General features: G+C 43.1%; 1 protein-coding gene across 4 annotated transcripts in view; it reads left to right on the forward strand.

The window, feature by feature from the left end:
• CCNE2 (cyclin E2) overlaps nt 1–12,087 on the forward strand; it is a 340,944-nt gene extending 328,857 nt beyond the window's left edge. For all 4 annotated transcript variants that reach the window (XM_062604609.1, XM_062604608.1, XM_062604611.1 and 1 more), the window contains exons 5-12: nt 1,445–1,596; nt 4,476–4,611; nt 6,933–7,079; nt 8,440–8,535; nt 9,307–9,441; nt 10,252–10,363; nt 11,175–11,329; nt 11,734–12,087. In XM_062604609.1, coding sequence (XP_062460593.1) covers nt 1,445–1,596; nt 4,476–4,611; nt 6,933–7,079; nt 8,440–8,535; nt 9,307–9,441; nt 10,252–10,363; nt 11,175–11,329; nt 11,734–11,835 — 1,035 coding nt within the window. In that variant the 3' untranslated portion in view covers nt 11,836–12,087. The remainder of the gene's footprint in view (nt 1–1,444; nt 1,597–4,475; nt 4,612–6,932; nt 7,080–8,439; nt 8,536–9,306; nt 9,442–10,251; nt 10,364–11,174; nt 11,330–11,733) is intronic.
• Nucleotides 12,088–12,490: the final 403 nt, after the last annotated feature.

Consider the following 12,490-nt stretch of genomic DNA (forward strand, 5'->3'; position numbering starts at 1 on the left):
GGGCTAAAATATTTATTTAGTAAAATAACTCTTTTTCAAACAAGTTTTGTTTGCAATTATCCTTTTGTAAAGCAAGTGAGACTAACGGCTATGATGAAGCAAAACTTCTGATTGTGAAGTTGTCTTTACAACCTTCGTGTATGGGAAAAATGCTGTGTAACTACATCAGCTGAACTTGGAGTGAAACTGCATGTCACAACTTGACTTTTGCTGAATGGGGGAAATCCTGATCCCCTGTCTTTCCTTCCTTGGTAACTGTCCATGGACTCCATCCTATGTCCTGCTTCATTTTTGGTTCTCCTTAAATGGAGCAGTGTGCAGGTTCAACTTGCTAATACAGCACTACAAAATAAGTTAATGTTCTGCCAGGTTAGTGAGCTGAATCAACCCAGCAGAGGGTCTCACAATCATCAAAGCTAACAAAGGAAGGACTTGGGCAGTGAGGACCACAGGAGAGAAGGAGCAGGATCTCCTCTTTATTTTCTTTTTTATTTTTGGTAGCTGTGTGCTGATCAATCTTGCTGGAATATGTAACTTCACTGTTAGTCTGGTTATAAATAGGTTTAGATAAACTAAAGGAATTGTGTGTCATTTACCTTGCAGAACAGCTATATAGGAAAAGCTTCTATGTTCAGGGGGTGGTGTTGCTATTCTTTGTGAATGGGATTCCCCCCTCCCTAACTCCACAAAGCATAATTATGGCTCTCTGTCACCATTTTGAAGGCTGTCAGCCATTACAGCATTGAATGTACTCCATGCATTTGATACCTCCTTACTTGTATTGGTTATGTACAACCAAATAAGTATTAGTGAAACAAGCTACAGAGTTAACTGAAGTAATCTAGAATTCCTTCTCTGAAGCTTTCTATGTGAACTTTGCACTCTTCTCCTTTTGAGTCATTGCATCCCATATTTGGCTGAGAGATAGTTCACAGCTGCTGCTTGCTCAGTGGGTATCTAGCTTTGGAGTTGAGATGGGTGGCTCCTCTCTGGAGTGCTTAATTGGAAGATAAGTTGCTGAATTCTCACTGAGAGACAGTAAAACCTCCACCCTCCTTTCTTTTCCCTCTGAGTAGATAAGTAGATAGGACCAGCAAACTAATGTCTTGTGTTTTAGTATCAATGAGTGCCTTTACCTTATGTACTATAACTGAGCAGCTCAAGTAATGGATAGGTTACTTGCAGGTTCATAAACTGAAGACAGTTGTCTTCCTCAAAGCTGATTTTCCCAAATTTATCAAATTTGTTTATGCATGTTCCATCTTGACTACGAAAGGCTTTGTTGGCATTTGATCTTTGTCCTTGGTTTCAGTACATGAATTGATGCTGTGGTCCAAAAAGACTAACATACATCACATGCATTGTTGTTACTGTAATTTATTTCTTGTCTTTCTTGCTCTCATAGTAAAATCAACATTTAAAAGATACCTTGTTTATGTTGCAGAGTTGTTGGCCGCCTACAATAACAGGAGGCATCTCGCCTTGCATAATTATTGAAACACCTCACAAAGAGTCAGTAACCACTGACTTCTCCAGGTTCAAAAAGTACCGGTTCAGAAACCTCTTCATAAACCCATCACCTCTGCCAGAACTCAGGTAAGTTTACCAGATGCAGATCTGTTGTTGTATTGTGTTTATATAACAGTGAGCAGCACTCAGGCCATACCTCTACTTGTCTCCTATCTCAGAAACAATTTGATGTCCAAAAAAAGACACATTGTGGGGTTTTTTTGTCCCCATGATCTTATAAAGGTGCCAAACATACAATTTTTGCCTTTTATAACTCTTGTAACTTAATACCAGGGCCTCCTAAGTGGTTAAGAGACACATGATAGTTAGACTGAACTGACTGAGCAAAAATATGAAGCAAATTTTTCTTTAAGAACTTAAAAATGTACAAATATGCAAATAAACTTGTGGCAGTAGCTTGCTAATGCAGCGTAGATGCTCAGTGCAGTCACAATTTTAGGAAGTTTCCCTTCTGGAGAGGGATAGATTGGCTCATAGAATCAGATTTTTCCATTTGTGAATTTCTTAGCTGTTCAGTTATTACATGAGTACACTGGCAGCAGTTTGTATGAGCCTGGTGTTTAGTGAAAGGGTTGTTAAATTCACTGCAATGCTTTAGGGAAATGAGAAGCAGAATGTGAAATATTACTTGAAGAACAAGTTTGCTAATGACACCAAGCTGTGTGATTCGGTTGATACGCTGGAGGGAAGGAATGCCATCCAGAGGGACCTTGACACGTTTGTGAGGTGGGCTGATGCCAACCTTATGAAGTTTAACCATGCCAAGTGCAAGGTCCTACACCTGGGTCAGAGCAATCCCAGGCACAGCTACAGGTTGGGCAGAGAAGAGATTCAGAGCAGCCCTGTGGAGGAGGACTTGGGGGTGTTGGTTGATGAGAAAATGAACATGAGCCGGCAGTGTGCGCTTGCAGCCCAGAAAGCCAACTGTATCCTGGGCTGCATCAAAAGGAGCATGACCAGCAGGTCGAAGGAGGTGATCCTGCCCCTCTACTCTGCTCTCGTGAGACCTCACCTGGAGTATTGTGTGCAGTTCTGGTGTCCTCAACATAAGAAGGACATTGAACTGTTGGAACAAGTCCAGAGAAGGGCCACGAGGATGATCAGGGGACTGGAGCACCTCCCATATGAAGACAGCCTGAGAAAGTTGGGGCTGTTCAGCCTGGAGAAGAGAAGGCTGTGTGGAGACCTCATAGCAGCCTTCCAGTATCTGAAGGGGGCCTATAGGGATGCTGGGGAGAGACCCTTCATTAGGGACTGTAGTGATAAGACAAGGGGTAATGGGTTAAAACTTAAACAGGGGAAGTTTAGATTGGGTATAAGGAAGAAGTTCTTTATTGTAAGGATGGTGAAGCACTGGAATGGGTTGCCCAGGGAAGTTGTGAATGCTCCATCCCTGGTGGTGTTCAAAGCCAGGTTGGACAGAGCCTTGGGTGACATGGTTTAGTGTGAGGTGTCCCTGCCGATGGCAGGGGGGTTGGAACTAGGTGATCTTAGGGTTCTTTCCAACCCTAACTATTCTATGATTCTAAGAGAACCTTTCTAGATACACTCTGGTTTTATATGTTCTGGCCAAAATTTGATCAGAACAGGGAGGAGCATGGTGGTGTTCTGGCTCAGTGCAAAGCAATAGGTCTCTTGCAGTCACTTTCACTGAGTTTCAAACTCAACTGCTTTTTTTCTCTCAGTATTACTCCCAAGCCTGCTGAACACTGCTTCAAAGAGCAGCATGCTCTCTGCTCTGTACCTAGCACATCACATTTTCAAGTGTGTTGTAAAGCTTAGTGCAAAGTAGGTTTTGAGTTTTTTTTTAACTTAAACAAAAATGATGATGAGGAAATCTCATGCACTGCTTTAGCAAGTTGTTGGAAACTCCTGGATCCCCAGGATATGTTCAGATGCAGAGCTCCAATAAAGGAGTTTAGTGCTTGATGTTCACCCTCTTGTCGCTAGGCGTCTGGTAAAGCTGAGCTCAATCCTTTCCAGTTAGGTGAATAAGAGGATCATTTACTCTCACCTGTCTTTTTTCCTGCTTTTCTAACTGCTGTAGGAAGATCATAATACATTTCTTGGTGCCTGCCCTCTTTAATGGGGAAACTTCTGCATTAAACAAGCAAGTACTTCTCCAGCTTTTTACATATGGTGTCAGCAGAATGGAACTGATGAGGTTAGAATTTGTGGATGATACCAGTGATCAGGGCTGTTTATTCTGTCACTGCTTCTGCTTGGAAAGGTGAATATGCAACCCCCAAAATTTCAGGAGGAAATCAGCTTTACATTGATTAACATGATGTCCCTTTTAGTGACTGTGGGATGAGAAGTACATCTGAGAAAACACACATCAATTCATAATAACAATAATTGCAAATTAAAACCAAGCCATATTAGTGATACTGACAAATCTTCCCAAGTAGACATCCGTGCTAATGAAGAATAAGTTAGCAATAAAGAACTCTTTTTGTTCTCACAGTAGCCTGTTTCTGTGCCTCAAGGTAGGCTAGAAAAGGAAGGGATGGGTGAATGGATTTTAAACACATCTGTAAATGTTCTTCTCAGACTAAACTGGACAGATTTGTGTATGCTTTGTTTTACTTGGAGTGGGGTAGTTTTCTTAAGGGTGGGGGGATTGGCTTCCTTGTGCTCTGGACAGACGCATAAGTAGACAAAATAGGGAGCTGGTTGTATGTGTAAGTTTAGGATGCACACATTCAGTTTTGTTGTCTATTCTGTTAAACTGGACTTGCTGATGATTTTGGCAAGCTGCTGTTGTGGTGATGTAACATGTTCAGAGTATACCTGCAGTTTTATAATTGCCATGAGGTACTTTTAGAATGGCAGAGTTTTTGTTCCTGAATATCTGTAAACAGTATATAATGTTTTTGTACTCCTCTTGTGAAGCTTTGTGTATATATATACTTAACAATGCTTTGTGTAACTTTATTCTGTAGCTGGGGAAATTCCAAAGACGTCTGGCTCAACATTCTGAAGAAGGAGAACAGATACGCTCATTGCAAACATTTCACATCACTACATTCCAGTTTGCAACCTCACATGAGATCAATACTGTTAGACTGGCTCTTAGAGGTGTGTTCTTTTAATTACTTTGCCATGCGTTGTTTCTGGGAAGTAGGCAGATAAAAGCACAGATTTTACATTAAGATCTAATAACAAAATGTGCAGTAATGACAAAAGCTAAACCTCTTTTGCAGCAGACTAGTTACAAGTTCCTGGTCCTCTTGGTGAGCTACATTCCAGTCTTCCCTAGCAGGAGACTCTGAACCTTCCACATAGGGCAGTGAGGAGTAGTACTTGATTTTCTGCTCTTGCCATGCTACTTCCTAGGAAAGGGAGAAATCTAGTTTTGAGGCACCTGCATTAAAATTGTCATAGGCAGATTAGTTATGGAGCTGTAAGTTTGCATCTTAAATGTTATCTAAGCCATTTGATAACTGCATCTGGATTGAGGACTTGAGTTATTATCCTGGCCCTGTCTATGTCAAGAGCTCTTAGATGTCAGACCCTGACACTATTTCCTGGCTTGTTGCTGAATTTTTCATTCTGTCCTATGAAAAGAGCAGAAGAAAGTGGCTGACACTGTGGGTTTCTTGATGCAAACAGGTTCTTAGTTGAAAAGGGTTACAAAGAAACTGTATCCATATCCCGATCTAATTGGTTTACTTCAGACTATTCCAGTTGTCAAACAAAATGGAAGCTCCCAGTCTTGGCAGTTTATGAGAATGAATATTAGTGTTGTAACTAGAGAGCCATGTTCTGGAGGGGTTTGAATACACTATATTGAGTGTATTCAATCTCCACTGCCAAAAGTAACGTTTGACTCCTGCAATCCTTGCCCATCAGCAGAAGGGATCTTGCAGGTTTACCAATTCCATATCAAGTACTCCAAGGAAACAGATGTTAGTGGCACTCCTCCTGTCCTTTAATACAGTCTGAATATCAAAACTGTTCCAGCTGTGTACTTCACTACCTCTTCCAGTGTGTGATTTATATGCCACTGTTAAATTGTTTCTTTTTTCCTTAAACTTTTAGGAAAACAATCATGCAATTTCCAAACAGAAATGTCAACAAGGGCCTTGCTGCCCCGCTCAGTGGTTCTCTATGGCACAGTGGATTAAAATCCCATCAATTTGGAGAGTTCTCCAGTAGCTCCTAACACTGTTGTCTGTAACATCATAACTGAGATACTATTAAACATGAGCAAGATTTATGAACAGGCAACAGATTTTCGTAGAAATTGTGTCATTTATTAATGGGCGGGCCTGCTCTGTATGTCTTTAGTTCTAAATCTTGTTTGGAGCAGCAGTTACTAATATCAGAGTAGTGCATCAAGTGGCAAATACTAGATCAGGCCTAAAAGAATGAGCTGTGGTATTACTGCCAACCAGTTGCATTTGGATGGTCAGGAAGTGTTTTAATTTGCTAATGAGCTTTCAGCCTTATGTTAGGAAGTAGCTAGTAGTGAGTTTGTTCTGACTATGTATCCAAGTGAAATAATGAAGCACTTGGAATCTATTTCTGGGATATTCTTTCCCATTGACCATACATAGATTATAAGTAATTTATGGCTATTTAACTAATTTCTAGTTTTGGAAAAGACAGAGTGGCAGAGGAGCTGGGGTTGTGGCAGACCCACCCAAATACAGTTAGAGGTCAGAGGAAAGAGTAGTCCCGTGCAGAGGATCTCCAGGCCTGGGCAGTCTCCTTTCCTCTTCTGTTGTACTGGCATCTGAACCACATTGACAGAATGTGGGTATTAGGAGTTCTTTCTGTGGGGAGCCCTGCAACTGGGGGGAGCAGATGGCCATTCCTGCAGTTTTGTTCCTGCTTAGCGAGGTTGTGGTGTGCCTGAGGGGCTGCCAGCAGCGCACCTAACAGAGCTTGCAGCTTCCAGCGTTAACTTGCTGTAGACCCAAGGAATTCAAGTGTTCTAGTGGTCCTGCCCTGGGACAGACCTGTGAGGAGTACAGGGGGGATCTGCTCAGTGACTTCAGGTTGAGGTGTAAAGTAGAGTATTCTTAAGCAAGCACGTGAGTGGGGTTTTTTTGTTCTCTTTTGCTTTCCCTTCCTCAGTGAGTCCACCTTCTTTCAGTGGAAAGTTGTTTGTACTCACTTTTAGGAAAAGTAGATGCTAGTCAGGTTGGAAAAAGTATAATTTGGAAGTATGTTAGGGCATCACAGATAATCTGTGTTTAAGTGGGAGCAAAGGAAGTACTTTTTTCAGTCCCATACTAACCACTATATGCTAACACGTCTGGATATATGATAGCTTGGGTGAACAAAAGATAAAACTGTGCATACTGTGTTTTACTATTAAGGCTTGAATACTCCAATGTGTGTACACAAGAGTTTTTTAACATTAAACTGGATTGTTTTTTGTGTTGTTGCAGGTATGTGAGGTGTATGCACTCCACAGGGAAACCTTCTACCTAGCTCAAGACTTTTTTGATAGATTCATGTTGACACAGAAGAACATTAACAAAAGCATGCTTCAGCTCATAGGAATTACCTCATTATTCATTGCCTCCAAACTTGAGGTAAGAAGTTCTGTTACAAGGAGTAGGATATTAAGTTTGGAATAACTAAAAAGACAGTGATAACATGTTAATTTCTTCTGTCTGAATCTTTTAAACTTGGTGTGTACATACAACACTGAAGGTCAGAAGGGGAAACTTTTTTCTCTTCCTTGAGTTGTGTGTATGTCAGTCTCTTAGGAGCAGGGAAAGAGACCACATAAACTTGAAAGGTATGCAAATGTGCTGGGAGTAGCTTCGTTTTGTTTTGTCATTTTCCAAATATACAGCAGTTGGCAAACAATCTCAGGAATGGGTGTGGGACTTGAAGAGAGCCAAGCCCAAGTCCCAAACTGCTTGTGCATCAGGCTGATATCCCTGTAACCTCATTCAGTGGAGTTTCTCTCTTTCAGAATGCAGTGGTGATGATGCATTATGTTGTGCACTATGTCTACGAGCCATTTGTGTATAGTGCATGACAGGATAGGCTGAAAGGAAAACTTGGAATGTTGAGTGTCCATACTTGGCACCCCATGGATGTAGCACGAACTAAAGCCAAGGCAGTGCCCTACCCGCAGTTGTCTATCCTAAGGAAGTGCGTGGGGGCATCAGGCCACCAGCTAGTGGAGCTAGCTGATAGACCTTGGCCACAGAACTACTTCTCTTTTAATAACACATCTGTGCACCATGGATTTTGCAGCCACAGTGGCTGTGGGGCTTTTCTCTCATCTTTTTCTAGCCTTTTTTTAATAATAAATCTGTGTGACTACATGAGCACTGACATTGCATGTGACCTGTCCCAGCAAGCCATTTCTAACACAGCAGGGTGCTGTAGGACTGGGGTGGTGTATCTTCTCAACCATTCCATTTGATGTAAAATGTGGTATAAACAAGAGTGTAAAAAAAAAAAAAAAATTGCTTGGTCAGCGTTTATTTCTCCCCGAGCTAGAAGAGTTGCAATAAATCTACTGTGTTTTACCACAGATAACATATAACAAGCCTACTTGGTTTTAGTATCTCTTCACACTGTGAGTTTCAAGTCACCTCATGTAACAAGGAAAACGTTGTTCTAGCGAAAGAAGACAGGCTGAGAGAGCTGGGCTTGTTCAGCCTGGGGAAGAGAAGGCTTAGGGAAGACCTTAGAGCAGCTTCCTGTGCCTAAAGGGACTTTGGGCGACCAGGTCTAGTGGATGGTGTCCCTGCCTGTGGCAGGCAGTTTGAACTAGATGAGCTTTGGTATCCTTTCCAACCCAAACCATTCTGTGATGTGGTAAGAAATGTTACTATGTCAATATGGGCTGAAAAGTATTTGCCAGCATCTTCTCCAGCTTTCTTAGCATTGTAAGGCATTCTGACCTTCACTTTCCTCTCCCTCCTTTTAAAGGAAATCTACGCTCCTAAAATACAGGAATTTGCTTACGTCACTGATGGTGCTTGCAGTGAAGATGATATTGTCAGAATGGAACTTATTATGTTAAAGGTAAGAACTTTGCCATTTTTAAGTGCTGGCTGACTGTCCAGCCAAGCCCTGTATTTTAACGTCATTTGCTTAGAATAGGAACATGTTTTATACGTTCTTGTTTCTGCAAAACCTTCACTGCATGGCAGGGGTTGGAACTAGATGATCTTAAGGTCCTTTCCAGCCCAGACCATTCTGTGATTGTATGATTCTATGTGCAGTGGATCTCTAAAGCCTTGGCTGAGGTGAAGTCCTGGGCTGTTAGGACAGGACAAATTTCTCTTGTGTGAAAGCTGTGGGGGAGACCAGAAGGCTGTCACTGGAATGTGCTGCACTTGCCAGAGCCCTTTGCTGTCTGGAAGCCAGGGCCTTTAGGAGAGCCAGGTGAAGAACTGACACTACTCTGGGCTCCTTGTGTTGGAAAGGAGTGTGTAAGCATTCCTTACACATTTGCTCTTCCTTAATTGGTAAGAACTGCAGGTTCAGGCAGTTAGACTGAGGGCTTGGGCAAATACTCTTGATTTCCCAAGTTCTGAGTGGGGAAGATAATGTAAGATCCAGGTGCACAATTGTAGGAATATGTGTTAGTGCTGGTTGTGACACAGCCTTGTCAAAAAGTAGTGAGACTGCCATCTAAAATGAGTATCTATACTTGAAATTGTACATAATCTCTAGTGTCTTTTGAGGATGTGCAATAAGCTGTGCAAACGTGGGGAGGGGTGTGGGAAAAGAGATCAGAGCATAAAACTGTCCTTGCATGGCTTAAGGTGTGCAACTGTTTCATGTTTACAGGCTTTAAAATGGGAACTCTGTCCAGTGACAATCGTCTCTTGGCTGAACCTCTATCTTCAAGTGGATGCTCTGAAGGATGTTCCGAAAGTGCTGCTACCTCAGTATTCTCAGGAAAAATTTATTCAAATAGCACAGGTAGGTTGTAAACTGTGTCAGAAGATGCTTTTTGGAGTGACTACCTGCACAAGTGAATACTGCGCCCCCAGAGCCATTGAGGATGCTTTCTCTTGTTTCACCTGGCCTGTTACTTTGTTAAGTAATGTGCAAGTTTGACTCTGCTAGCAAACTTCATCCTCAGTTTTGAGAACAAGCACCCACATTTCTTGTCTCCCAGCTCAATGCTCCCGTCAAATACTTTCCTGTACACTGGAAAAATAAAAATCCATCTTTTTTTTTAAATGGCTGTGCACTGCAGCTTTCTGTAAACAGTGACAACAGCTCTGAGAGGAGGGGGATAACTTAGGGACTGTGGGCAGTTAACTGTTTATACCTGTACTGAGTGTTGGGGTGTTGCTGTGTCATTGCCAGGAGGCAGCCTGTGAGGCAGACACTACTTTGAAGCTACTGTGCTCCAGTTTTTATGGGCATGTGTTATGTCCAGCCTAAGGGAGGTTCCTGAAGAGCAGACTGGGCTGTCACTGAGATGCTGGGTAGTACCTTCATTTAAGAAAACACCTTCCTGGAGCTGTGCTGAGAGTTTAGAGGTGTGCTTCAGTCTGTGCAAGCCAAGTGTCTCGTACGTGGCTGGTAAAAGTGCGAACTGGGTCTCGCCATTGGTGCCAAAACTAAATTGGATGGTGCAGTAGATGCTAAAAAGCTCAGCCACGTTCCAGAGCAGGGGCTGTAGGAGGACTGCAGTGTGCAGGCCAGTTTCTGAGGCAGGGTTATGCTGAAGTATCATCCTGTTGAAGTTTGTAACTGTGCTTCCTCACTCTGTTTCCTCAGCTCTTAGACCTCTGTATTCTGGATGTGAATTCTTTGGATTTCCAGTACAGAACACTTGCTGCTGCAGCGCTCTGCCACTATACCTCAATTGAAGTCGTTAAGAAAGCTTCAGGTAAGAAGCCTTTGTGAAGCTTGGTTGTGTCAGGTGGGGAATTCTGGAAGCTGCTACATGCCTGAGGTCACTATGAGTGTATTGGTTTACCAGGCTGCCAACAAGCAAAAGCTACACAGACACCAACAGTTTGTTCTGTTCTGCATTGGGTCTCATCTTCCCCACCCCCAGTTTCACTTCCTACCACTATTTCATATGTTACAAAGACTCAAAAAAGAAGGAACGCTGTCGGAAGCATGGTCTTCACTAAGGAAATGGAACAGATTTACCCTTCTTGCTCTTGGGGTGACACTGCTCTGTGAGGTGCTCACTGCTTCCAGTAAGTTTGGGGCTCATTAGCTATAAGTGATTTGGTTACTTTTTCTCCTCAAATGAAAGTACCAGGCAGCCACCCCTGCCTGCCAGCAGTGTTCAGTTAACCTGTGTGTTCATGCTACCAGCCTGTCCCTTACAAAGTGGGGAAAAAAACCCAAACCACTGAACTAAGCTCAGTGCCTGTATGTTGCCTAAGAACCATGAATGACTGTAACCACAGTGTAGTGTTTCCTGAACACAGAATCTTGTGTTCAAGTGGAGAAGGCACTTGAGCCTTCCCTCTAAGCCACAGTGCTGCTTTGCTGATGTGACGGTGGTCACCATCCTCAGCTACAACACTGGTGTGTAAGGAGCACAGGGAAGTGGTGGGAGTTTGTGGGAGGATGTTTCTGAATTTTTATCTGCAGTACTTATTGTTTTAAAACTTATGGCTCTACTAGAACACTGTGCAACTCCTTTGTGAGTTCTAACTATAGAACTGTATTGTGCCCTCTAGGCTTAGATTGGGACAGCATTTCGGAGTGTGTTGAATGGATGGTTCCCTTTGTGGCTGTGGCAAAAAAAGCCCCTGCGAAACTGAAGAACTTCAAGAAGGTTGCAGCAGAGGATCGACATAACATCCAAACACACACAAATTACTTGGACATGCTGGTAGGTGGTTTGTGCGCTCACGGTTCAGGCAGTTGAGAGTAGGTTACACATCCCTTCTCCTGCAGTCAGGCACCTCTCTGCTCATGCCCGGCCTGGTTCTGCAGCCACTGTGGTCAGCAGTGCCTAGGTGCTTGCTTCTGGCTCCTGGGTGGTGATGCCATAAACCAGATGCGTTTTACTGTACCACTTGTAAGCCACAGATTTGGATTAGAAGTAAGGGTGATGTGTTTAAGAGATGATGGTCTTTACATTACTGTATAACAGCACCTTGGGGTTTTTAGTATCCTAGATCTGGACTACTTGAATGGTACTAGCAGTGTGAGAAGTGCTGCTGAGCACTAGTGCAACAAGTGTATACAACATGTCACAGGTATTAACTACTATCTTCCTCCATCACTGTGCAGGAAGAAGTAAACAATGGAGTAGCATCTACTGCCCCAGGTCAGTTATCACCCTTGTCAACAGGAGGAATAATCACCCCTCCCAAAAGTACAGAGAAGAAATGAAATGACAACAGCCATCACACACAGAACAGGATTTGGTGCTTCAGAACAAGACCACACTAACAGTGACTCACGTTCTTACTGCTGTTTGAGACCTGAGCACTAAGAGGTGCAGTGGATGCAAATTGAGACCAGTGTCCTCCTACAAACTTGAGTTAGGCAGGGCAGCAGCCCCTGTGCCACCACAGGAGCCAGGGCTGCTCTGCTCCCTTCTAACACACAACTTAATTCAACTCTGACTATTCCTAATTTATGAATTTTTTTAAAATGGCTGCATGGCAGTTTGTCTGCTCAGCTTTACATGTCAGACTTGCATTATACAGCAGAACTTAGTGACAGCTTGTACATATTACCTCATCTTGACTTGTTCTTTTTCCTTTTCTTGCTAAGGTCAGAGTTTAATGCCTGACAGGGTGTTAGGGAGGTCAGCGTGGGAGCAGTTCCCTCCCCTGGCACCACTCTCTCCTTGCAGTGTAGTGCAGTGACCCGGTGTCAGCCTCCAGCTCCACAGCAGGCTGACCCAGTTGTGGTGGCCTCTTAGGGCTGCCTTAAACCTCAGTTCTGGTGCTTCACTGACCTCAGGTAAGAGTACAAGCAGAAACGTAACCCCAACTGGAAGAAGTTCAGTCTTGGAAGGAGTTCCATTTTACAACAATAA

The sequence above is a fragment of the Pezoporus occidentalis genome, unplaced genomic scaffold (assembly GCF_034315485.1).
Source record: "Pezoporus occidentalis ecotype Australia unplaced genomic scaffold, CSIRO_AGI_Poc_V1 ctg87, whole genome shotgun sequence".
In the NCBI taxonomy this organism is placed as follows: Eukaryota; Metazoa; Chordata; class Aves; order Psittaciformes; family Psittacidae; genus Pezoporus; species Pezoporus occidentalis.